At 43.2% G+C, this 26,768-nt stretch overlaps 1 protein-coding gene across 1 annotated transcript in view; it reads left to right on the top strand.

Moving 5' to 3' along the window:
• LOC115587100 (copine-8-like) overlaps nt 1-26,768 on the top strand; it is a 77,315-nt gene that overhangs the window by 3,101 nt on the left and 47,446 nt on the right. Inside the window, exons 2-4 of the mRNA XM_030426727.1 lie at nt 10,704-10,744; nt 19,176-19,222; nt 21,052-21,155. Coding sequence (XP_030282587.1) covers nt 10,704-10,744; nt 19,176-19,222; nt 21,052-21,155 — 192 coding nt within the window. The remainder of the gene's footprint in view (nt 1-10,703; nt 10,745-19,175; nt 19,223-21,051; nt 21,156-26,768) is intronic.

The raw sequence follows: 26,768 nt of genomic DNA, 5'->3' as shown, positions 1-26,768 counted from the left end.
TATTCTCTTCGTTCCTGTCAGCTCCCTGGAGGAGGAGATGTGCATGTAACAGCTCTTTGGCAAGTACTTCATGCATGTTATATGTCAAGAGAGGAATAAACACGATGTCATGTTGCAGAGTTGTGGATGTGCAGCCACTCACCAGGACGCGATGTCGGCAGTTTCAGCAAACCACGGATAGATTCATATTTGTATGTGTCGTCAGCGAATTACCATATTGACATTCCAACATAACTTCGCATATCACGTTTCCAGTACATGTGTATGACCTGACTTTCATATCTGGAGGTGGAGGGGATGGCGGTGGAGTTTCAGGAAAGCTGCTTCAACACTTGAAAGCGTGAGACTGCTGGATATTATTTCCGGAGACCGCTGGGGCCAAATTTCCAGCCGTGTTTGTGGCGACAGGAAATGTGTATTTTCGAGAGGAATGATTTGCAGAAACAAATCTGGGTTGATTTTGCAAAACCATAGAACATTTCCAGCTGTGTTTGTGGCAACAGAACAGGTATTTTAAGCCAAAACATGACATTTTTCTTAACCGAAACCAAGAGGTTTGTGCGCCTGGACCCAACGAGACCATGAGCAGGATGTTTTGGTCATTTGGACGACACTTTGCAATCTTCCGCGTTCTTCCTCATCTGGTTCAGCGAGTCTTTAAAGAGCATCTTAAATGTGAACTCCATTTACTTTATACCCCAGCAGTCAGTTTATTAGTCATGAGAAGTCCGGCTCTGCCTGGGAAAGCAGTTGCATAAGGTCTTCGTTTTTTTATAGAAAGCCTTTGTGACAAACTGGGGAGTGTGAAAGGAATGACTGTTCACCAGACATCGAGGGTCTAAAGAAAGATAATACTGATGTGCATTGTGGGAAACTGATTCTGAATTTTTGGAGCCTGACCCAGAACTAAGGACTAAAGGACGGCACATCTCGGTCTCTGCTGCATCAATTTTGAGCTTTTTCTCGCGTGTCCCCCAACTTTACGGAAGTGCAACGTTAAATCAGCACTCTGAAAGTGTAAAATCTTGTTTTTGCTCTACCACAGCAGTGGAAGTAGAACTGTGCTCCTGCATGTGTCAGCACACATCAGCATCACTGTTTGAAGCCTGTCAATAAGTCACAGTTTGAAGGATTTGCAACCTAATCAATTATCGATTGATCTCCTGTTTATATTTTCTTGATTAATTGATCTATTATGTCTTTAAAACATCAGAAAAAAAACTGTGAAAGGCCCTTCACAATATCTTACAGCCAAAGGTTACATTCACAAAATCGTATTTTTGTCCGACTAACCTGCCCAAACTCAATTTTATTGAATTTACCCTGATCTGGAAAAGCAGCAAATTTTCACATTCTGGAAAGGGTAACTTTGAAGTTTAGTCTGAGAAAAAAGACTTAGATTATTAATTGATTATCAACACAAAAGTTGCTGATTAATTTTTGCCAATAAATGTGTCACTTGTCTTATCTGCGTAGCTCATTTTGCTCCAAATTCGAGTTTCATTTGAAACATTTGTTTTGAGTACCAGCGCTGCTAAATTGTTTTCCGATATGATGAAGTGGCCAGTTTTCAGTATTTGACAGACACATCCGTTGCCGTTGCATTTAATATGATTATTCTTAAGCAGCAGACAACTATTTAGAGCTGAGAGCAGAGTCGCCGCCCTCGGCAGCCTCACTGACACTAAATTTACCAGCCCAGAGCTCGTGGGCGGTGTGATTTTCCCACTTTGGTGTCTCTGAATGTCGGCGGAGCTGCTGAGGCATTCAGTCTAGATAGATCCCGTTCTACAGTGAAAGCCCTCCTTCACTCAATATATCCGAACCCTCCCCGCACTCATCATGCGTGTAGTCAAGCAGAAGAAGTGACAGATTGATTAACTCAAGTCCGATATTGTGCATCACTGAGAAGTAAATCCCCCAGTCCGCTGCAGCGGCACACAGACGTTTGACTGATGAGCGCCTATCGCTCCCGATCGCAGGGCCTTGGTGACACACATTCACACACAGATGGAGTTGAGTTCTTGTGCATGGAGAGTAAACAGAGCTGCAGGGTCAAAGAGCCCTGCAGCCGCTCGGCCCTCGGAGACTGTTTTTGTGCACCAAGACGCTGGTCATGTCTGTCATCTGATCTGAGTGGTCCACAGCGGAGAGATAGCCGTGACCTTTGGACACAAAAGGTGGGAAGTGTAAGCCGTCGAAGAATTGACGTGTTGTGATGTGGCTGTATTGAAGTTGGACGCTGACCTGCTGAGAGGCCGGTCGATGTGTCACAGCCGATGTCGCACTTTCGGCGAGGAAGGTGAAGAAAGAGACAGAGAGACTTGTTGGGAGCAGAGAAGGAATCGTGCGCGCACGTTTGTTATGGTTCGGGACTGTACACAAAGAGCCGGCATCGCTGCCATATCAGACACATTTGAAGAAAACAGATGACCTTCTCTGTTTGAATGCTGTTAAAGCCTGAAGGAGTGCCGCAACTAATGATTTAGTTGTTGTTATTGTTATTTTTCATTCAGTGTCAAAAGTGCCAATCACAGCTTCACAAAGGAGCCCAGAAATCTTTTTTGTTTTGTCAGACCAACAGTCGTAAATGCAAAAAAATTTTTCATTTACTCATTTGAGACGCTGGAACAAGAAAGTGTTGGGCAGTTGTTCTTGAGAAATCACTTAAATGGATTTTTTTTTTCTTCTTTAAACCACACACTGCACCAGTTTCCACCCGAAATGTCACAAACATTATAAATGTCTCTGTATTTTCAGTATTAACTCTACACGTTCAGAATTGCCACCTCTGAGCCGTGCGTATTTGACCATCAACTATCAACGATAGCATGGTCGATTAATAGTGACGTGGTTATTAAAAATTCAGCTACCCGCTTAGTTGACAAAAGACACTCTGTTACACAAAGAGAAATACCCGACCAGCCAGATGTGTGTGTCAACAACAGCAGCAGCACACTGGTTCATATTTAATAGGTTTTACAGATTAGTTTATATTTTGATTTTACTCAAAAATCTGAAATCCATGCAGTTTTTTTAGTCGCTTCTCCTCTTCGGGGCCACAGGGTTCCCCTGCCTGTGCTCGACTCATGTGTCTGTTAGCTCTTCTAGTCTCCCTTCCCTTTAATATACGATTTAAAAAAACAACAACTCCACAAACAGTAGCTGACCATAAAGTGCGTTGGTGCCATGGATCTAACAAGGGAAATCTGGACGCAGCATCAGAGGCAGGGCCCCGTTCATTCCTTTAAAGCGGCTTAGTGGCGCATGAAGCTAGAAAAGTTTGACTTCCTGTGTGTAAAAGTGACCCTGATCTTCCACCAATAGTGTGTGCGAGACACAAGAGACTTGGTTTAACCCTCCGCTAACCTGAGTGGGGATACGATAATGCAGTGCAGCTCTTAGACCTTTCCAAGTGTGATCAGACTGAATGGAATGGAATTCAGAACATGTTGCGGGGCTTGCGATACAGTGTTTTACAGCAGCCTCCTTCACAATGTAAGCTTATGTGGAAAGGTCCTTCTTGGCCAGTGTGTAGTAATCGCACAGTTTGGTCACTATGTCAAATTTGCCTCAAAGCCTGGCGCTGCTCCTGGGGGCTTGGTTGATGCTCACTGTCTGACAGCTGGTTGAGTCCGACTGGTGCTACAGTCTGCCAGCAATGTAAACTCATCTTTAACTGAAGTCTGTATAGATTATCGCCAGTTCTGGAGCTGTTTTTTTGGCTCGGGGAGATTTGAAGGAAGGGGGGGGGGGGGTTATTGTATTTTTTTCGAGCTGCTGATTTAGGCCTCTTAACAACACTGTCAACTAAAAAAACCTAATAGATTAAAAACTGTCTAATACAGAAGACAAATGATTCATGTCAAGTTGCGTCTCCTGTCCGAGTGGCAGGTGTAGACAGGTGGATCATCACAATGCACGATTCAAACTAATCACCTTACAATGTCGAATTAGCCACAGATTGTGAATCGATGCTGGAATATTCATGTAACAGACAACAGTGTAAAATACAACTTAGTACATTGTTATTTGACCTCATGTTCTGGACGACAGTGATTAAAGAATCGTGGCCTGTTGTCATGGGGAGGGTAAACTCAGAGTAGTGTGGCTCTGTGTTGTAATTAAATGCGACAGTTCCTCCAGGTACAGTTTGTTTATGTAATTTATCCCTTTTTCTGTTGATTTATTGTTTACTGTCTTCCTTTTTGTTCCACACGTATCGTTTCATACATTTCCACTTCGCTCCCTTTTTTCTTATTAATTACCAGGTAGCTCTGTTGACTACTAACTAAAGCGGAAGTACAACTTAAATGTAGATGAAGTCGGACCAAACAGGTCCCCCGTCTCTCCTCCGCTTCTCCTTCATAGAACTGCTTCACGTCGCACCTTCCACCGCTTCAGTGGTTTGCAGAGCAAAGAGCGTAAAAAAACCAACAGATCGAGTTGGCCTCGTGTGGCGGGTCCGAACCGCGGGAGGCTGAGTGGGGGTCATGCTGAGCCGCTGCATTAATGAGTTTTTGAGGGACTAATTTGGCCTAATTAAGGCCCCGGCCAGCCACGTGGCTGCACCTGGTTACCCAGGAGAGCCAACAGGGCTCCATCACATTACTAACCACGTCACCTCCTGCCCCCTCTGTCCCTCTGCTTTCATCTTTTGCATAGCCACTTTCCTCCATCTCTGTGATTGCCGTGGACGGATCTGAAGACATTCTGTTGATAAGTAGTGTTTGATGCCTTTATACTGAGCACAATGTGAATTTAATATGTTCAGTGTGCTTTGAGCTTAAAATAACCCAGGGATTTTAGACCCTCTGAGCATCACATACAGCTTTTAGATTGATGCCATTTGGAAAGCTTTTGCAGTTAATACACACCATGTAACCACGTCACCTGTATGAGACGTGCTGTTTGAAAATGTGCATTTACAGATTTTTGGATTGCTTTATTTTCTAGAATGAGAAATGATTGAATTGATCAAGCTGCAGAATTAATTACGGTAGCCGGCCCAGTTGCCAGAATGGCAGTTTATGTTTCTGCAAACCGCTGATGCGTTTCCCATTTGTGCGTGTTGTTTCTGGACCACGTTGACATTTCTACAATCCGTGTCGTATCAGTGTTCATGAGCGGACTTTCACATAAGGAGATGGAGGGAATGGAGCATCAACAGCATTGATTTTTTGTGACACTTCGGGATGTGTTTTAAGGAGACCTCAGAACAATTGTGTTTTTGGCGACATCTTGGGACATCTCCTCCTGTGTTAGTGGCGACCAAAGCAAGTATTTTTGAGTCAAGACATGATCTCTGATGACCATTGATATGGATGGATGATGCAGTGATAAAAAGTTGTTTCCTCCTGTGCTATGGAAGAAGGTTGTTCCAAACGGTCATTCTTCTACAGAGTCATTCTGTTCTCAAATGTACATGGACTGCTGATGGTGTGTCTTTCTCTCAGTGAAGCCATTTTCCTCTGCTTATTCAGGGCCATGTTGCGTTGGCAGCAGACTAAGTAAGGTGGTCCAGCTGTCTATCGCTGCAGCAACTTTTTCCAGCTTCCCCCCCTCGGGCGTCCCAAGGCGCTCCCAGGCCAGATGTTAGATAAATAATCCCTCCAGGGCGTTCTGGGTCTACCTCAGGGTTTCCTATCAGCTGCATGTGCCCGGAAATTCTCAAGAAGAGGTGGAGGCTGGGGAGCAGGCTTCCTTTACTTCATTATCGGATGCACATCACTTCCGCGCATACAGACACACAGAGAACCTGAGAAAATCGTTTAGATTTAAGAGAGTGTCTCAGATGCTTCAAAGGGGGATTGACGTGAACATCTAAGAATATTCCCCAGACTCAATTGACCTTATTGATCCGGTGTTACCATCCCAGCAGGATGAGCTTTTGCCGTTCATTACTTCACCGCCTTCACAAGGGGACCTCTTTATTAGCTGGTTTATGGCTCCACACACTGTTACTGCACGCAGTGAGGAAATCTGTGCATCAGCTGGAGGGCTAAATGTCTAGCTATTGGACTTAGAGGAGGTTACACAATGGAAGTGACCGCCAACGCTTCAATCAGGACCGCTGTAACTTCAAGAAGCAATAAAGCGAGGAGGTTTTCTGGCTGCTTGTGCTGCCTTGGAATCTGGAGGCTGGCACAAACACCGCCAGGGTTAATGTTTCCTATCCCACTGGAGCCAGCCAGACTAAAAATGTAGGCACTCACCTCCATCTCGTGGCATGTGTTCGATTAGCTGAAGGATTAGCTGAACATTGTTGTGGAAAGATTTGATGGTTGTTTCAGGGTTAGGGTTTGAGACATGCTCATTCCCCCGAAATATGGCAAGTATCAGTAGTAATGTAAGTTTACATGCTTGTAATGAATAGTTATAGTAATAAGATGCCATATTGTTTATTTTTACTCATTTTACAGAATCGTCTGCCGCCAAGTTGCTCACACGTTCAACATCTTTGGCATTTTGGCATCTGGTTAGCGTGCAGTCAAAACACGCCTCTCCTCCTACATTTTAAGGCTGTATCAAAGGAGTACAGAGCTGCTTAAGAACAAAGAAGAATGACTTTATTACTGAATACACGTATCACTTAAAAATAACAGACAACTGTTGTCGAGAGACGTCGGAGTGATTGCTAGAGTCAAGACGTCAAGACGAGAGAAAATTCTTCCTTTGCCCTCTAATCTGAAAGCAGTTTTACAGTGAAACAAAAGGTATATAAGAGAACAATCTAAAAACAGAAAGATAGCAGAGATCAGAGGATATTCATTGCTTTGTTGTATTTCAGGAAGCCTTTTTGAGACCTTGGCCAGGGGAGTACAGATGAAAACTAGCCTGTCGGCTGATTCCAGCATTTTTTAGTCTTTACACTGTGTTTTATTAATGTGCACCGTCTCTGTCTTAAAGAAACTAAGCTGATCACAAGAAGTAAACGAAGAAGAGAAAATAATGAGGTATCTTGAAGTAGCGACCGGTCCTGATTGTTCCTTCTGGGCTGTGCTGGATTTGAACCCTGCGAATCCCCGCAGACCGAGCTACTGCCGCCCCTTTTAATACGATATGGACCCCCCCCCCCCCCCCCGGATGAGTGGGTGTGTGGAGCAGGGCTTTGTATGCACTGACCCCTCTTTTTCTTGGATTTGCTTGAAAATTATAAATGAAAAAAGATAAATAAAAATAAAAATTTGATAAACGGGCATACGCTCACACTACTGCCCCGCTGTAAGGAAATCCCTTTCAAACCCTTTTGTGTGGCTGGTTGTGAACCTCTGAAGGCAAAGCAATCCTTCCCCCTTTGTCAAGAACACATATAGTTTCATCTCAACCGCTCCCACAGATGGAAGCCCTCCTCCGTCCTCACGTGCAGGTATTTAAAGCTCCAGCTGCCATGTTTAGGTGGCTGTGATGTAACTGGTGGGATTTCAAATGTAATTCTGGTGTCGAGGAGGGACCTCTTTCGTAAATGTTTGATAAAAGACGAGGCACTCTGCTCGGGCCGCCCAGACGTTTCCTGGGCTGCCCGCGGTGGAAAGGCCTTTTTAAAGAGTCGCCCGTCTCTATCAGGGCCAGGTGGAAGCCCAAGGGTGCGCATGAATCAGAGGGAGGTTACCATATCCATGTAAGTGTGTGCAGCTCTGCCTGCACTCACACAGTTATCCCCTGTTCTTCTTCTTTTCTTTACCCGGTCTTGTTCCCTGCATCCATTCACACTCCTCTGGGAGTACAGTATTGCTTTTTACCGGACATTTATGCCATTTGGCAGGTGAAGTCAGCCACTTCTCACTCCAGCACAGTCCCTCAGACTTTCCACCAGTCATAAACACAACCCCGATATGACTAGGTTGGATTCCATTGCTTATTATCATTTATTTAAGGTCCCAAATCCTGGGAAAAGGCCGGTGGGTGGGCCCTGACAGCGAGGCAGCAGAGCGTGCCGTTTTACCATCTGGGCCACACTGGGATCAGCACAACACGAGTGCCTGATCTAGATACATCACTAGCCATCAACGGCTTCAAGACACTCGCTGCTTGTCACACGGGACAGGGCGGGCGACAGAACGCTCGCCCCGCAGCTAGCATGATAGCAGGAGCCTCTCTCGCCCCCTCCTCCTCCCCTTCGCCTCCCTTTCTCTGTCAGCAGAGCACAATATGGAGAAAGTCACGCTGCTGCGATTATTGCAGCTTAAAGTGAGGCTCGACACAAGATCTCCCTTTAAGGATCTAAATCACACTCTGCCGGTTTGGAAAGTGGCTATAAAAGTTGTGTTGCAGCTCTTACGGCGCGGAGCGTGATGGTTAGGGTCAACTTAAATTTATGTCAGCCATGGATTCAAATGTGACAGTGGAAAAAAAATAGTGAAATCTTTAACTCCATAAAACAGCATTTTTCTCAAAACCCTTGTGGAACAGGTTCTGCAAACTGCCATGCTGTCTTCCCCTGAAACAGAAATTAAAAAAAAAAAAAAATAGGTTCTTCACCGGTTCTGTGGTCTCCACTGCATGGCTCTCCCCGGCTGCGGCAGTTTGAACGTCACGATCAAATATAGTCGGAGCGCAGAGCGGGTTTTAATCCAAAGGCCAGAGCGATGGTTCTGTTTCGCTCCAGTTCCGCTCCGATACTGCTCTCCACGAGTCTAGGGCATGCACAAGTCCACACAGACTCACGTGTGCCTTCAAGGAGGTCATTCGTTGAGAGATGGAGTTTGTAAAAATATTTTGAAAAGCAAGCAGAAAGGCGCACCGTCAGCCGGGGGGGAGCATCCGTCTGTCCCCTGGCTCCTCGCTGTCAGCCGGGGGACGGACAGACGAATGGACGCTCGTCACCGTCAGCCGGGGGGCGCTTTTTTTATGAGAAGACCGCGGCAGCCCACTAACACCCGCTATAAAGCAGCTAACATTGAAAATGAGTATAGTGGCGCTGAGCTAGCAGTATAGCGGCGCAGCGCTGCTGTTCCACCGTCTGGGGAGAACCCTGCAGGTCAAATAGGTGCAACGTCAGGAATTGCTCCCTCTTTTAAGTTTGAGCGAGCGTGGAGCGAATGAAATTTTAGGTGAGTGGAGAGCGGTCTTTGAGCGGAGCGGTCTGGTATGACTTTGAGCGATGGAGCGAACACCCACGTAAGTAGGGAACGGAAATTCTCGCCGCTCAGCTCCACTCACATGCTCTGTCTGCTGCCAACTACAGTAGTTGCAGTGTGTGGATGGTGCGCTTGTCAATGAAATGAATTCAGCATTGTATTCATGGCCCTCATCTACTGTTATGATTTTACAGATACCAGTAAATAGCTGGTAATGTAGATTTCCCAGTCGTGGGCCGATAGATGAACAGCGTGATACAATTCGTGCATCCCAACCTTGAACCAAAAACATTAGAGACATATGTCTGCCCTATAAAAACAACAGGAATTAGCCAATATCCATAAAGGCAAGTGACTTTGGAAACGACCATATCACAATATCCCGACAGGATCTGTAGTATTTAGCTGTTAAAGAATGATAATGAATATTTTTTAACACACTGGTACGGGATCAGTATTAAAAAAGAAAATTCATCAATTCATTGAAACGCCTGTAACTTAAAAAGTCCCCTGAATCTATTCCTTTAATATTCCTTAAACTGGTGAAGTACTGTTTTACTGACAAGCTAGTAGATTTTACATTCTGAATGTTTGAAATATCAATTTTAAGATGAGTAAGATTGAAGGCCAGAATCGTATTCCCTATTCTGTGTCAGTCTTCTGATTTAAAATGTCTTTCAGTAGATTATGGTTATGACTTCTGTGCCTGTATTACCTTTTCTATGTGGTGTGAGATACTTCCAGAGGCTCCACAACATCAGATTTTTGGGGTAATGTGTCCCTGCTGATGGCCATCGCACTCATATTATTTAGGTTTTTTTTCTAGGTTAGCTCCATGAAAGCTTTATGGGGTTTTTTATGGGGTTAGGATTTGGCAGGCGCACAAGCTGCATGAGTGAGCGAAGGGTTCACTTCAGCCCCTTTGGGTGTTGTCAGGCTCGTCCCTGTCCTCCTGGCCGCCCCCCTCCCGAGACCTCGGCACTGTAAGCAAATGACACACAGTTAAAACCACAAAGCCCCAGCAGTGACGTCACAGGTGGGGTCCCCCTTCTCCGAGCCTGAGCTGCTGCTGCTCCTCCGTCTCTTTCTTCTCGGGTCTCAGGCAGCTGTGTCTTGTCGTCTTTGTGTGCATCTTTAATTCCTTCGGAGCTGTTTAACCGTGGAGTACCTCAGCGGTGCTGAGCATCTGCTCCGTGATGGGACTCCTCAGTGCATTTATCCCTTCGCTCTGCAAAGAGCAAAGACCGGAGTGTCATGTAAATTTGATGCCAGCCTCCACTGTTGTTGCCGGCACCTAGGGAGCGCGAAAAAAAAAAAAAAAGTGCAAAATAGGTCCTCCCGTCTGCTGTTTCCTCTGTTATTTTGAAATATAAATGGGCTTCACTCTAAGCACAACTTTACAGTCTGTTTAATGTTGCTGCCTCAGTGACTGGACGACAAGGCTTTTTGTTAATGAAGTCAGAGGAGGATTATGGTTAAACATCTTGTCGAGGTCAGTGAGGGACCTAATTAGGCGAGGTTTAGTCATGTGATAAGTTTCTGGTTAAACTGTCTTTGTTGAGGAGGGAGAGCCGTGCAATCTGTTTTCATGCCGATGTGTCTCTTTGTTTCCTTGTTTTTCAGAAACCTGCTGGACAGAGACACGTTTTCCAAGTCTGATCCAAGTAAGCTCCTCTCCCATCTGACGCGCACACACACACACACATACACACACACACACACACACACACACACACACACACACACAATGAGCACACACGCCAGCTCCCAGCAGGCCGAACAAACACACGCAGACACGTGCACATTAAATATCCACAGACAAACATCCACCACTTGCAGGCAGATTCTAACTGTACTAACACAGGCAGCTTATGCTACACATGGAGACACTTTCTCACACACACACGCACACACACACTCACGCTCTGCCTCGCCTGTGCGAATCAGTAGACATTTGCATATGTCAGGGGTCATATTCATCTCTGTTCTCCGCTCCCGACGTGAGTGAGGGGAACCAGATCATCCTCACACACAAACCAGCCACTTCCCTCCTACAGATTAAAAGACACACAAACACACACGCGCGCACACACACACGTTCGCACATACACACTCCTCGCTCCCTTGACAGCAGGGGTTCAATTTGGCAACTGGTCCAGTGGTCTTTAAAGGCCCGCTCTGCTAACCGACAGCAATTTGCCCTGATAGAGACACGCAGAGTTGGAATGAGGATGTTTTTCTCCTCGTAAAGATGCAAACGGCGTTCTCATTTTAGAGGAGCGGTTTGTGCAAGCACCAAGGCTGAGGATCAAACCTCAAATCTTTTCTTTTTTGATACAGACTGAAGTGCATATGTCGCTGACGACTGCCTACAATGTAAAAGTCACACAAGCAGCGAAAGGTGGCACGCTTTTGATTGTCTTTTGGCCACATCACAGCAAGATTCCATGACTGTGTGACCACCTAATCTGACCCTGGGATCAATCTAGGGATGCTTTTTTGCAGATATTGGAAATGCCAATTTTCCCAACTCATTTTGCCAGATTCCAGATTGCGATACTAATAAATACACACGTGTTTTTCCACCTGATAGGGTCAACCCCAACACACCCCTTGTTTCTACTGCTTAGGCCTACCCCTCTGCTTTGCATGTTCACGTCTAGGTTTAGGGTGAAGTCCAAACTGAGATTTTTCAGGGCACACTTCAAACTGAGGTTATGAGAACTCTCTGTTGTTTCACCGTATTATGATACATTTCTTTTTAACAGGCAAAAAACAGTCACTACTAGTTTGCTGATGTGGCCATAGCTAACTAGCTAGTTACTTTAAGTTGACATATTTCAATGTTGCTTCCCCCTCTTCGATGGTTCATGATGCCTGAAGTCCAGCAGCAATGTTGCTGCACTTGGTCCTGCTCCTCTCATATCACAGAGCACAGGATGCTAATGTTAGCCTGTAAAACACGGCTGGTGGCCAGGTAATGAAGCAGCGTTCTTTTTTAATCTCACCTCTCGCAATCGACGACTGCTGGTGACATATGAGGGCCTTGAACGGTCGCCCCATCTCATAGGGACCACTACGTAACTCTGAGGTGGAAGGGGAAAATGAGTGGAAGTGAAATGGGATACGGTCTCTCCTGTAGTGGAATTAACATACTACTACACCTACTCTTATTGCGATGGCCCGATGCCAGATGCAGACATACAGTGCTTCACACATTTTTAAAATTACACCTGGAAAACTGCAAACCGAAAAAAACACTTATTCGCGAGAATGATCCTTTCAGGCTTTGGATGCCTTTAACAACAGACACTGATGATGTGCCCGTATTATCATGCGTCCCTAAGTATGGTTATTCTTTAATCATTCCAAATAATGGGATTTTTTTATTTACTATTCTCTTGCAATTTGCGTGTGTTTGGACAAAATGTAGAAGCTTAGCAATAACATTACAGAGAGAAAGCTGTACGTATGATTAAAAAACGGATTGTTCAGTTATTGTTACCAACACTCTGGTATCTTATCAGCAGGCTGACCGACTAAATGCTGAGAACAGGTCTTCTCATACCCATGTAGACAGGCACACGTGCACACACAAGCTTGAGGATTGTAAAGTAGTTCCTTGCTGTTTCATCTGTCGTGCGTGCTTTGTTTTCTTTAACAGACTGTGACAGTCCTGTCTTTTAAAAGCCCTCTAAAAATAAACATGATGGGAGGAAATAGTCACGGTTATGATGAAAGGATAAAGTTGAAATGTATGTATTTTTTTTATTTTTTTTTACCTTCTGTGCAACCCCGGGTTTTGGCTCGCACACATTTGCCCTGCATCACCTTGCTTCACTCACTGAATATTCAGCACTTTGCCACCTGGATGCTGTGCAGTGAACCCAATGGTGTTTTTAGCATTGGGGCAGTGTGTGTGTGAACACATAATTGATGAGCTCCCAGAATCACGGATTGGACCTTTAAGTGTCAGACGGTGGGAGAGGAGGATGAGCATCCCTGCCCACCCCAACGTTTATGCAAGGAGGCACTTGTGCTGCGTCCATGTCTCTGCTCTGCTGACAGCACTGGCCCCAGTCACACAGCATTAGACCGCCTCAGCAGAGCCACACACACACGCACGCACGCACGCACACACACACACACACACACACACACACATAAGTGCACACATACAGGGCCTCAGGCAGGCTCACGCACGATATTCATATTAGCTTATAAAGCTGGACAACAATCCAGTGTTTCTGTTTGCTGCATGTTTGTGTGTGTTTTCGCTGTTGTTGCTGTGCTGCAGGAATATGGGTTTTGCTTTGATCACTGTGGTTCAGCAGATTGGAAAAGGGCATTTAGCAGACAGGAACAGAATCAAAGTACCGTGTGCACGGCGTTAGTTACTGTATGTTATTTTTCAAGCTCGGTCCCTCGTCATCAGGAAGAGTCGAAAGTGTGCCCGTATGGACGGCGAGGATGTATCGCTATTTACAGGAGTGTGATTGATGTATCGTTCTCCCCCTGCACACTAACGCAGAGACCATGTGTCATCCCATGCCTCATTGCAAGATTAAAGGATGACTGTATATTCAACCAGCTGAGCCCCGGCTCGCTGCACACCATCCACAATGAAACATATACAACATCCAGACTGACAGTCTGACAAAACACGGCGAGTTGGTGCGCTTCTGCCACCACACAAGGCACAGGATAATTAAGGTGTCTATTCTCTGTGTTTGTGCTCAAAAACAGTGACATTTTCAGTCGGAAAAAACATCAGTTTGCTATAAAATGTTAGTAATAATTTAGTGTTTCTGGGCTCCACGTGAGCTGAACAAGAATTGCCAGTTTGGGGGGGGAAAATACGAAATAATCAAATCGGCCTGGTGATGATTTCCACTCACAGTCGAAACTGTTAATGAACCCGTGATTAAGTCAGTCATGTCATTTGATCAGCCGGCGGTAGCTCATACATTAACTCAGGAATAAATTTACAATTAATTAATTCTGTAATTAATGATAATGCATGGCACCTCAGTGGAAGGTGATGCCTTCATAATCAGATGTCACAAGATCAGCTCCAGTTCCTCTCTTTTTTAGCTCTTAGAGTTGTTTTTTTCCTTCCTATCGTATCTCTGCCAACAGGACCTTCGTTTCAGAGTTGTTATGCTACATTTAAATGGGTTCACCTCTTGGCTTCGGTGAGTCTCTGACCTGTAGATAAAAATGTTAATTTCTTTCTTCATCCGTAAGGCTTGTCAAAGTTCGTCTTTTGTGATTGTTTGCACAAAAAGCAGGTCTGAACAAGTCACATGTTAACCTCTGTTAGTCATTTCTAGGTGCTGTATCGTTGGCAACTGGACTTGGGAGTTGCAGGCTTTTAAACCCTGTGTGGGAGTGTCCTTACAGAGTCGTTAATGACACGTGTGAGCTCTGAGTTTCAGAGTCGTTAGGACCACTTGTGGGTCGTGGATCAAACCGTCCTTTACGTGGTTTTCTAAGGCCAGCTGAGCCCAGGTGTGAATGGTTGTTAGTCTGTCTGGGGAGAGAACTCAGTACTGCATTGTAAGTGGGTGATAAGTAATGTCTTAGGCCACCTCCTCAGTTCAAAGAAGGTCGTTCCAGTATGACATAGATGGATTCCTTTACTCCTCTTTCAGACCATCCGTCTGGCTGTCACATGTCAACATCTTGGCCAGAGAACTATATCTGTGTGTACAGACCTCCACAAAGAAGTCTTTATAAATTATTAAGTGAACAAGCCTCTAAAATGCAAATGTCATTCGAGTGCTAACTGATTACCTGCACAGAAACTTAAAGGCCACACATACATTGGTTGATGATGCCAAAGAAAGGATGCAGCCCCACCTTAGTCCACTTCATCCAACGCACCACCTTTGTGCCAGCTGTAGGAGCTTTAGGTAATTTAACACAGTGTCCTAACTGCATGCGAGCATCCGATGCAACACAATGTTGGATGTTCACTCTCCACAGTGATCGCCGTAGATACTAGCCAATACAGTCTGTTGCATCATGCGATCAAAACGAGACCTAGCTAATCACTAAGCTTCATCTTCCTTCATTTGAACTTTTTAGACAGAAAACAGTAGTGATGGTGTGTTTTTGGAAACTTTCCGCCCCCTGTTGATCTCCCTCCAGCCAGCTGGCACCTCATTTAGGTTTTTGTTAAAAAAGTATTGTAATGATAACACCTCGTGTCAATTTCATGAATCAACCCTTCCTCACGTTGCCCTGCATCGTTCGAAGTCGGGCTGATTTGGGTTTGACATTTGGGCAGATGTACTCTCCTTAATTTTTTCTGATGAGAGTTGCAGGAGAGGATGGACACCTCTCGGTGTCTGTATGGTGAATATGAAGGTACAGGCAGCAGCCAGTCAACACTTAAGCTCAGCACAAAAATTCTAACTAGGAAGAAATAGCTTGTTTTGCTCCGTACGTGGTAACAAAATCTGTCTACTGGTACCACAAAATCTCACCAATTAACATTTTATATCTTGTCAAGATGAAATATAACGCTTGGCTTCATCTCTCAGACTATTTCTTGACCAGACACAGGTAACTTCCAGTCACCTTGTCATCGCTGTGAGACTTTCAGGCAACTTTTCTTGTATTTTTTTCCCCTTTCTCCTCACAACCACTGTGACTAAGGAGTATAATTCTGACACACCATTCATTTTTTTGTAAAAGTACAGGCCAAGACTGGATTTTAAGAACAAAATTATTTCTTTTAAAACATTAAAATTCACATTTTTGTCAGAGACCATTTAGAAAACACTAATCTTTGTTAAAGCATTGTACCAGATGTGGTAAATTATTTCCATCTGCAGTCCCTCACTAGTTAAACACAGAGTATAATGAAGTAAACACTAATTGCCGTGTGTGACAGGCACGAGTTTAGAGTCTTTCGTTTCATTTAAAGTCACCAACTAACATCTGTAACCGTTGAGCTACTGAACCAGCTCACAAACCATGCCGTGAGTCCCCGTGGATTGGCAACCAGCCAGACAGACCATCTCAGAGGTTACTTAGCACTCATCACAAGCTCACCGGCTCATGTCTGTTTGGGTTTTTTTCCCTCTTCTTTTTTAGTGCTTTCGTGCGACCAGATAGGACAAGGTCGGACAGAGGTTGATGCTGTGGCCTTTTAGAGTTAGTGATCATTGTTGCTCAGGTGGAATGGGTTGGAAACACGTTGCTCTGCCTTCCTCATGAGTGTGTTTTAAAAGATTATCCCCAAAAGGAAGGCGCTCGGATTACAGCAGCGAACGGCGTCCGTGCAAAACAGAGTTGTTGCAGGTGTGTCAGTGAAGACAACAGTGTTTTTAAAGAGTGGAGAACAATGAGAGTGTTATTTAATACACAAAGTGCAGAATGCTGTCTTCATTACTATGCTTGCTTCAGAATGTCTGTGTTGTTTTAACTATAACGGCATACTTTAATACTAGTATTCCCTTATAATTATAGGGAAAAATAAGTAAACCCAACTGGTCATTTAGTCATCAGTGTCGAGGGTAATTCGATATACAGTGTTGGGAAAGTTCAGTTTCTATATGAACTAGTTTAAAGTTTAGTTCACAAATTTTAAAATGAACTAGTTCAGTTCGTTCACAGTTCCAAAAATGAACTAGTTCATAATTCTTTTTTTTCAATATGTTGCTGCAAGCTTTTATTTTTCAAAATTATGGCCACAGCCCATATAGAACCACAGACAGCTATTATTTAATCAGTTTTAACACTGAAACTGCAGCTCTCCGACAATATACTGCAAAACCAGGTTGTCCAGCTGCGGCTGGGAGATGAAGACAGCGGAGCCGCTACTGTACGCTGGTAATGTGTTTTGGGTTGTAGAGGATCTGCTTTGGCTGCCGTGTCTTTTGATTTTTTATTCACTCGCACATACCTTGAAAGGCTCGGTTGCTTTAGTTCAATGTGCCGTTTCAGGTTTGCTGTTGACGTTGTTGATGTATGGAGTTGCTTCTTGAAACCCGCGGGCAAAGTTTACACAAAAATGTCAGATTTTTCCTACCTGACCTTTTCATAAAATTGTTTTAAGTAATCATACGAAGATGCCATATTAATGGTGGAGGCAGAGTCTGAGGTAGTGCTGCTGCCGTCATTTGTTTTTGCCTCCATGCTTTACATTTTGATGATGCATGTGGTGTTGGCTGGTGTTGCCAGATTGGGTGTTTTTTCCCGCTACATACATAAGGCCTGTTTACGGTGTGTTTTAGCCGGGTTTTCACCTGGAAGGCTCTGTGGAAAGAGACAACACTGTTGATGTTGTGTATGTCAATGTACTTTACGGTATTTTGATTGAGTTTTAGTGCAGATATATATTAAACATCCTCCATTACTACTTCAACTCTTCAGTGTGAATTAACCTAATAGCTACACTGTGTATGAGCAAGCTAATGCTGGTTTTATCAGTTGGTTTTGACTACGTACCAATGATGGTTGTAGATAATAAGCCATACACAATCTCTATATTGAACTATTTTTGCAGTGCCACTGTGCAGTCTTCAATTCTTTTTTTATGCTTTATTTACAAAGATGTGTGCATGTCCTCTTAGCCGGGTAAAATACTTATAATATAACTAAGCCAAAGTTTGCAGTATAGACAACACACAACAAAACCAACACAACCTCATACTAGAATGACTGAATAGGGCGATTGCAAACGATACATACAGTATCACCTTCCAAAACATCATCACTGTTAACGTACCAACTACAGTCCTAGTGGACCGGCGAAATATGATTTTACTGCTCCATCTTCAAAATTGCGTTGTTCTAGTTATGCACACAGCCACACACATGCACACACTATCTTACGTCAGGTAGACAGTCAATTTATATATAACGTGCCGTATCTAATTGTCGGTAACGGTAACGGCGTTCTAACAATGGAAATAGTAATTAGTTAGATTACCTGTTACTAAAAAAAAGTAACGCCGTTTATTTTAACGCCGTTATTCCCATCACTGGCTTTTGCAGGTTGATTGAGCTCGAGGTGTTCGGGCGTTGGATGGCCTTTTTTAGCAATGTCTATCTTTTCATTAAACGGTCGTCTGGAAAAGGGCACTGACAATAAATCTGCGACAATACCATCTCCACCTGCTGTATCAATATCATCTCCACCTGTTGCCATTTTCAACGTCGGCTATCAATCACAACTTGCTAGTTAAGCTAGGTCTCGTGTGACTGAGCAAGCGGGCCTTCTAGATTACCCTGGAGCCGTAGAAAATCTTAAAGACTACGCCCATTGGCTACAAATCCAAATATGATTGGTTGATCAAATTGTCAATCCAAATGTACACTCTCATTACATTTAATGGTGATGGAGGATATTCTCCCCAGAGACACCGTAGAAAAAATATCTGATTGCTTGAATTTTTCCCAACACAAAACCATTCAAATGCGCAGTGTATGGACAGAAAACTACAGAAACAAGTCGGTGTAATTTTATTTTACTTGTAGAATTAATAAGATATGTTTCTTTTTCATCTGAGGATTCCAGGGCCTTCTCTGAATACCTTGCTATAAACCATTTTTACCACTTGATATAACTAATATACACCATTTTTACCAGTTAAAACACATTTCCAAGTGTCTGGTCCCAGGGGTTTTCAGAGTTGTGAGTCGCTGCCATGTGACAGATGTGTGTGAATACAGTAAAGGCTGCAGAATGCAAATGAAATGTCATTTTAGTGCCAGCTGATTGCCTCGCTGTGTTTTAACTAGTGGGCTGTCATTAAAAAACACTCCAAGACTCCCTCAGAAGGAGACGCTCGAATGTCAATCAGGAGGACTTTCCTCCACCCACGCAAACACTCACCCAACCCCTCCCCGTCCTCCTCCTGCCTCCCTCCCTCACCTCCCCCTCTCTGAAATATCATTATGCTGCAAGGCAAAGTTCTAGTGACATTTAATTAGGGAGTCTTCCTCTCATGTTGGGGTCCGGGGGAAGGAACACGCTCTCAGCTGACTTCTCAGTGTTGTTTATTCACTGTTAAATACTCTTCAATCAATCTAACCCTGTCTTGTTTCTGTCCCCTCTCCGGCCTGTTTCTTATTCAACAGTTTGTGTGCTGTACACCCAAGGAATAGCCAACAGGGAATGGAGAGAGGTGAGTACAGGGATGGGATGGTGTGGCGGTCATTTATAAACAGGGAATGTTTCTAGGGAATTTAAATGGCAGCAATGCAGCATTTCAGCATGTCAAATACAATGAGTTTTTGGGAGGCAGGCCTGTGAGTCAGCTTACAATATCTGTTAAATGATAAGACCATGAAAAATAATGCAGTGTTTTTGTCCTTATAAATGCTACATTAAGCTTGTTTGACTAACATGATGGTTTGGATTTATCACATTTAACACTCACTCTTCTTGTTGTGTTTGCTAGTTTTGTGCTGAGCAATAATCATCTCGTGCAGGCATTCATTTTCAGATGCAGACATGTTTAATGACATTGCTGTTTCATTCCTGGGGCATTCTTGTTAAAATGTCTGTGTGACAAAAATAGAGCAGGCCTCATTTGGACTGCCAGCCCAAATCCAATTTTGGCATATCTAAAAGCAGCCCAATCGGCAGAAGTAACATTGGCAGTGCACTTTTCTGCAAACCACGGATATGTTGAAACTTGACAATTCTTGATGTTACAGATTTACAACACTGTCCTTATGGTTTGATTAAGTTTAGGCAAAAAAAATACACTTGGTTTGGGTAAAAAAAAACAAAAAAATACCTTTGATTGACGTAAAACATGGCAGGAAATTGTCCCGTGGTCTCCTGAAAAATATTTGGTGGTTTCACACTTACAAATGCTGAAACACAATCGTGCACTCCAGACTCTGGCTTGGCAGCCTTCTTGCCTGTAGTATGGATGACATCACAGAGAAGACGTCCATGGACAGACCCTTAGGAAACTTTTCCTGTTGGAAAGTTGCTCCTCGAACATACAGGATGTAGTTAGTAATACCAGATAAAGCGATTACCTTTGGACACGAAAATCCAATATGATCACTTGCATATAGCAGTGAAGACAGTCCATCTGAACAAATACAATTCTGATTTGACTGCAGTCTGAACAAAGCCTCATTATCCTCAGGTCTCTATCAGATCAGTGATTTGTAAGCACTACACGCATACAGCTCAGCGATTGTGGCAACTTCACATATTGACAAATAATTGTAGATTCATTTGGGAGCTCTACAGTGTTCTTACTTGTTAATGATTGGTCCAAAACATTATTTTCACCAGGAAAACTTCAAATTTTGTGTCAGGCTCCAGGTATCTTGGGGTGAATATTAGAAAAATCGGTGCAACCTTTTCCTTTGTGTTTTTTCACGGGTCCATCTTTGATTTGGGACTGTGTAAGTCCCAATAACTGACTGGCATGTTTAGCCAGGATCAATCACACAGATTGTCAAATTGCCTTCCTTTAAGTTGCAAATAATGTGACATCGAATGAACATGACATTTGCAAACCCTATCAGCCCTTTAAAGCTGCCATGTTCATTTCTAGAAAACAAAAGATAGATGAAAAATAGAGAGAAAAGTTTGCTATGATAAAGTTTATTTAAGGATTTATCTTATATACAGTAGCAATGCTTGGACATCTCGGGCCCCTGTCCTCAGCTTCAGGCACACTTATTAACGGTCAGCATGTTATTTGACATTTAGCATGTGTCATGTGGCATATTGGTATGTTAGCGTGCTAACAATGACAAGAGAGTTGAGTCTTTTTGTCACATAATTTTTAAGTAATGTGTTCAAACATATTCATACTTTATGTGATTTTTAAACCATTAAACAAGTCTAATGCAGTGTCAACTCCAGTTCATTTTTCAACTTTCAAACAGCTAGTGTTTATTACATGACCACACTACTTGATTGAATTAGATAATACAGAGCGTTCTATTTTCTCTGACCATCTTTTTCCAATTTCTCTTCCAGTTCGGCAGGACAGAAGTCATAGACAACACCCTCAACCCCGACTTTGTCCGAAAATTCATCCTGGATTATTTCTTTGAGGAGAGGCAGAATCTGCGCTTTGACCTGTGAGTTAACAATTAACTTAGGCGTGTTGGTTTTTGTGTGTGTGTGTGTGTGTGTGTGTGTGTGTTTGTGTATCTGTGTGTGTTGTGCAGGCGTGGGTGAGAGTGCTGCTCAGCGGAGAGCAAAGTTAAGGCAAGACTGAAATATTCATGGTCAGCGCAGGGGGAGATGTAAGTCTTCTCCCTTTTAAATAAAAGACAGGTTTTCATACCACTTTTTCACCAGCGTTTCCATTTGAATACGTCTCATTCATACAATGCTTTGAGACAAAATAAGGCCAAGTGTCCACAATGAATCATGCACTTGGCATTTTGTGGCGATTATGATCCATTTTCAGCATCGATCTTTTCACCTCGGCATCCACCAAAGAGACAAGGTTGTCCTCACATTTGTAGGTAAATGTGTTCATCAAGCTTAAAATTTAAAATCCTGCAAATGTCAGTTCATTATAAGTGATCATGATCTTGATCACTTGACCTGCAGACAGTTTTGCTTTTAATAAAATGTTTTCCCCATTGTTTTTGTGTGTGTTTTTCTTTTTTTTTTCTACAACACAGTGCAGAAAAAAAGCCCTTATGAAAGAAACAAATGACCTCCTTTTAACGGCAGATGCAGGAGATTGCTCGCTCTTAATCCTTTTAGACCTAAGTGCGGCTTTTGACACAGTTGATCATACAATTTTAATTGACTGCCTTAAGCAGTGGGTGGGTATCTCAGGGTCAGCACAGAGTTTTTTCTCAGAACCTACCGCTCAAATAGAAAACCTGCTCTGTTAAAACAGCGACCGCAGCCGACAACAAACATTTCCCATGTTCCTCAGAGTTAATTTTGAGGCTCCATCATGTTCTGCATTCATTTCATTTTGTAGTATCATTTGTAAACGTGTTGTAGTTAGTTGTGACTCTGAGGAAACCGGATACGACCCGCAGCTGTGCCAATAACAATCCCACAATGGTGAGACGAAGTAAACTTTGTTTTACTGTCGAAGCGCACCACACAACGGGGCAGCTTCTTTCTCGTATTTTAATTTTATGGCTTATCTGACCCAGAAAAGTCACAATCCGACCCCCTGACAGCTAGTGAAGAAAAAATATTGTGTTTTCAAATTTTTTCCATTCCCTCAGTAGCCCCATACACACTGCCTTTTCGATGCGGGGATCCTGCGCCAATTCTCCGCCCCATCTCAGTCTGAATATCTTGGAGGTGGCGAGGGGTGAAATTTCGCTCTGGCACTGATCCGCCTCTGGAGGTAGTATCAGGGGCGCATTATTGGCGAACCGAACCAGTGTGAACGAATAAGCCCGCTGCGTGTATGGAGAGCGTGTCGATCGGACGGTCTGTTAACTACACAGGTCCCTCACTCAACTTCATAAAGAAAAATTTCCCACAAAGCAACGTTACATGACCAAATAAAAGTAACTTAGAAACTGTAACTCATATGAGTAACTTATATGTGGTAACGGCAACTTATATGAGGAAAAAAATACCGCAGATATACACTTAGAAACGTCCGTCCTACTGTCTGTTCTCCCGCTAGTCCGACCTACTCTTCGTCACATTTCTGCCCAAAAACAGCATCTGTCACTGGCAAAAAACTATAACTCATCGAGTGTTTGTGATGAAAATAAATCAACATGACGGTCAGCCCTCCCGACCAAGACTTCAGCAAACTTTCTCCCAGAAAACAGCCTCTGTCCCGCGACTGACAGAGTCAGACAGTGTCCAGTTTACTGATGGCGATTATTGAATTATGTAATTTAGCGCGAAAAAGGTAATTTTGTTACTTCCAGGATGTTTGGTGGGTCAGGATTTCAATCACAACACATTTTAACAGCATCCATATGATTATAAACTGTCCACGGGTTTAGACTGACAGGGGGGACACCGGGGAAACACCCTGAAAACACACCGACGTCATCATCATGACGTGTACTGTCACGCCTCTTTAGGAGCCGCAGCGCCAGAGGAAACATCTGCTAATGTGAGTTAGAGTTAGTTAGTCCAAAAACTCTATTTTTAGTAAACTCTGTGTACACAAACAATGTTCTCAATGCTCGTGTTCGTGTGAAGAGACCCTGGTGATACTACGAGCAAAGTTTCATGTTTTGTCAAGCCTTCCTAGTGTTTTAAAAATAGCCCAGCACTCCCATTGAAAATAGGTTTAACCCAAAAATGAAAATACGATAAATCTTTCGTGCCTCTTTCGTCGTAATTATACTTTTACATGAAGGTTTGACTAATTTACATTCACATAAAAAAGGTTGAATTTTGGCGAGAGTTTCACTTTAAGGCGGCGATGCTTCGCTCTGTGTGAATCACCATCTGCGGAGAATTGGTGAACCGCCGCTGCGGCATTAATGCGTCTTCACCTGTGTGAAAGGGGCTAGTGATTTATATATGTTCTTGTGCATGTTAAAGATCCCAATGACCGCACCTACAGATGAAAACACCTCAAAACCCTCAAACCCCTCCCGCCTTTAATTCTGTGACTTCACGAAATCACACTATATCACCATGTCACATGATTACATCATTTTTCGCCTAGCAGCTAGTTTGACATGGAAGAATTATTTTAGCACAGCTGCTCTGTTGTTGTTAGTGGTGCTGGGTCAAGCGTGCGGCAGCTGACCAATCAGAGGAGGCTGGGTATTTGGGAGGGGAGGCCTTAGTTTCAGGCAGAGGGGGGGATACAGTGATGCAGCACTGGACAATATGAGAAAGCTGATGTGTTTTTATAGCATTAAATCATGTAAACCTATTCTAGTAGTAACTTTAAACAAAGTAATGAACCTGAAAATTAGCAGAATATGTCTCCTTAAAGATTATAATAATTATACATAATTATACATTATACCCAAAGGTCTTATTTGCTTATGTAACTCATGAAGAAGCATGTAGTAATAACAGTTCCATGTTTTATGTTTAAAGATCACGATTTTGACATGATAAAGAATTGACCATATATAGTAAACTGTTATACAGCTCTGTAAGGGAGCTGAGAATCAGTCAGCAAAGAGGGAACTCCCTTTTGATAAAGACATGGATGTTAAATTTTATCGTTGTTCAATCAGCAATACATAGAGCACTTGGTGGAGGTAAAAATGTAACGTTGTTGCTAAGAACCTTTTAACATGAAATCAGAGAAGCAATCAGAAAACGTGTGTATTCTAGTTGCTAAGTTGGCAACAATTCAGTGTATCGGGTTATCGGGTTATCGTCTGTGTGATGCGATTGACATACAGATAGATGTTTGTCCTGACTGGTTCGTCAGGTTCAGGGGTGCTGAGACTGACAGAATTCACAATGAATTCTGGGTGTACGACAGGAAAGTATTTACCGCAGCTATTAATAGAATACATGTTCTCTCGTCCACATCAGGTGCACCTGCTTAAGGAGTCACCGTGCTGTTTAAAGAAAAAAAAATAAAAGAAGTACCTTTTCCTCATGTAGCACTAAAAGTCGAGCTGTCTGAGTAATTATGATAATCTGAATTTTTCTCTATTGTGCTCCAGCCTCACACATATTCACTGTATTTTCCCGTGATAGCTCATGAAATATGGAATGGCTCTTTTGTTTGTTTACTTGTTGGCCTGTCAGCAGGGCCTCATGCTGCTTACAAGCTGTGGGAGGTTACAGTGAAGGTCAAGGAGAGACGCTAGCTGTTGGCTGTGTGTGTGTGTGTGTGTGTGTGTGTGTGTGTTTGTGTGTGTGTGCATGTGCGCATGCGCACTTGCGTGTGTGCAAGCAGTGGATTGAATTTAAGTTTTAAATACAGTCTTCGCCAGATAAAGTGTGTGTGTGTGTTTGTGTGTACAAACGTGTGCTCAGGATTTTGTTTGCACTTTCAGGGAACTGGAGCAACACAATTGTGTGTGTGTGTGTGTGTGTGTGTGTGCGTGTGTGTGTGTGTGTAGCAGGATTTCTGTGGGTGTGTTTTTGGGTGTGTGAACATATGAATGTGTTTGGACATTTGTGTTTAAGGATGTGTGTGTGTGTGCATGCCTGTACAGCTTTTTGTGTGTTTGGCAAGGCAGTTATGAATCATTTGTTTGGCATTGGGAATATGTGATTTTGTGTGACAGTGCGTGCGTGTGTGTGCGTGCCTGTGTGTGAGTGTGTGCGCTGTGCTTCACTTTTGCCAGAGTATCATGCAAGATATTAAACGTTGAAAAGCAAAGGAGAGAATGTAGGATAATGATGTGTGTGTGTGTGCCCGTGTGTGCCCGTGTGTGTGGCCAACTCCCTGAGTGGATGAGTATCAGGCCCTGTTACTATCCTGTGGGCTGTTGGCCCTATGATCACTCGCAGGGAGGACATGGCTGGCCCCAGCCCACACACAGACACACATTCACTACTCAGGCATTATTTTGAACTCATGTTGAGCTGTAACGTCCATGTACACACACCACGCGTTCACACATTGCTCACATTTCTCATTACTGAACTAGTGGTTACTCCTGCTCTCCTCAGCCTCCGTCCTGAGGTCTGGAAGTCTTTTTTACTGTAGCTCCCGAAGCCCTCATTACCTCCACCTCCTTTACTTCCACTCAGTGCTTCACATCCCTTCAGGACATCCATACACCCAGACAGCACTGAGCTCCCCGCAAACCGCCAGCAGAGCTGCTGCTGAACCATCCAACGCTCTCTTTACCAGAACACCCCAAAGCCAAGACACACTTTGCTTCCTCCGTTGCTATCTGTGTGCCTGGAAATCCTGTTAACCCTCATCTCTCTGCTGGCTATGTTCAGTGCTCCTCTTCGCTTTTTATTTTTGTTGCTTTTTCTGGGATTGAAACTTGAGATGCACACTGAAGCCAGTGGAAGCCCCGCAGGTGGATGGTTGTCTAATAAAGGGTTGCGAATTGGCTCAGACTTAAAAAAATGAATTGAAACAATCTCCCAAAAGATATGAAAGAAGAATATATAGCTGTATTTACCTTGTATATATTTTTTCTAGAGTATAGATAATTGATAATATGTTGAAATCAGATTTTCAACCAATTTCAAATTTAATGATGAGTCATGAAGAAAAACATTGTTTTTTTCAGATATAAATCTTTTGGAAACAGTGTTTCTGTTAATTTACTTTATAATGTCTACAGCTATTCCTGCACGCTTTTTTAAAAATGCAGTGTTATTGTGCTAAAAGTCTTCAAACCTCAGTGGGGTAATATTAAAAATCAATACAAACAAGTGTAAAACAGCAAACAATCCACCTTTGCGTGACAGGATTGAGAATACATGAATTTTCTAGCATTTATTTGTGAACCAGAAGGAATTGCTCATGGCAAATGACTGTCCTGCATTCAAAATCTGCTGAGAAAATCAGCTCCATCATAATTTTGTCTGCCAAAATATTATACCACAGAAGAAACAAGGATTTAATAAGAACCAAAAGCAATAAACAAAATCAGATCAGCGACAAATAAACAAAGTATCGAGTCATTAGTGAGTTGAAGCACAGAACAAATCTGACAAAGCTGCATGTGATATGCTTGCTCTTTCTTGTTTTTAATGTGACGGATTATAAAATAGTGTAGATTTTAGTAGTATTGATTTTTTTATCTACTGTGATTTGCCCTGTACTGGCTGCACCCATTGGAGAAACGTTCTCG

This window comes from Sparus aurata, chromosome 8 (genome assembly GCF_900880675.1).
Source record: "Sparus aurata chromosome 8, fSpaAur1.1, whole genome shotgun sequence".
NCBI classification, from domain to species: domain Eukaryota; kingdom Metazoa; phylum Chordata; class Actinopteri; order Spariformes; family Sparidae; genus Sparus; species Sparus aurata.
This window is presented reverse-complemented; position numbering and strand designations above follow the sequence as displayed.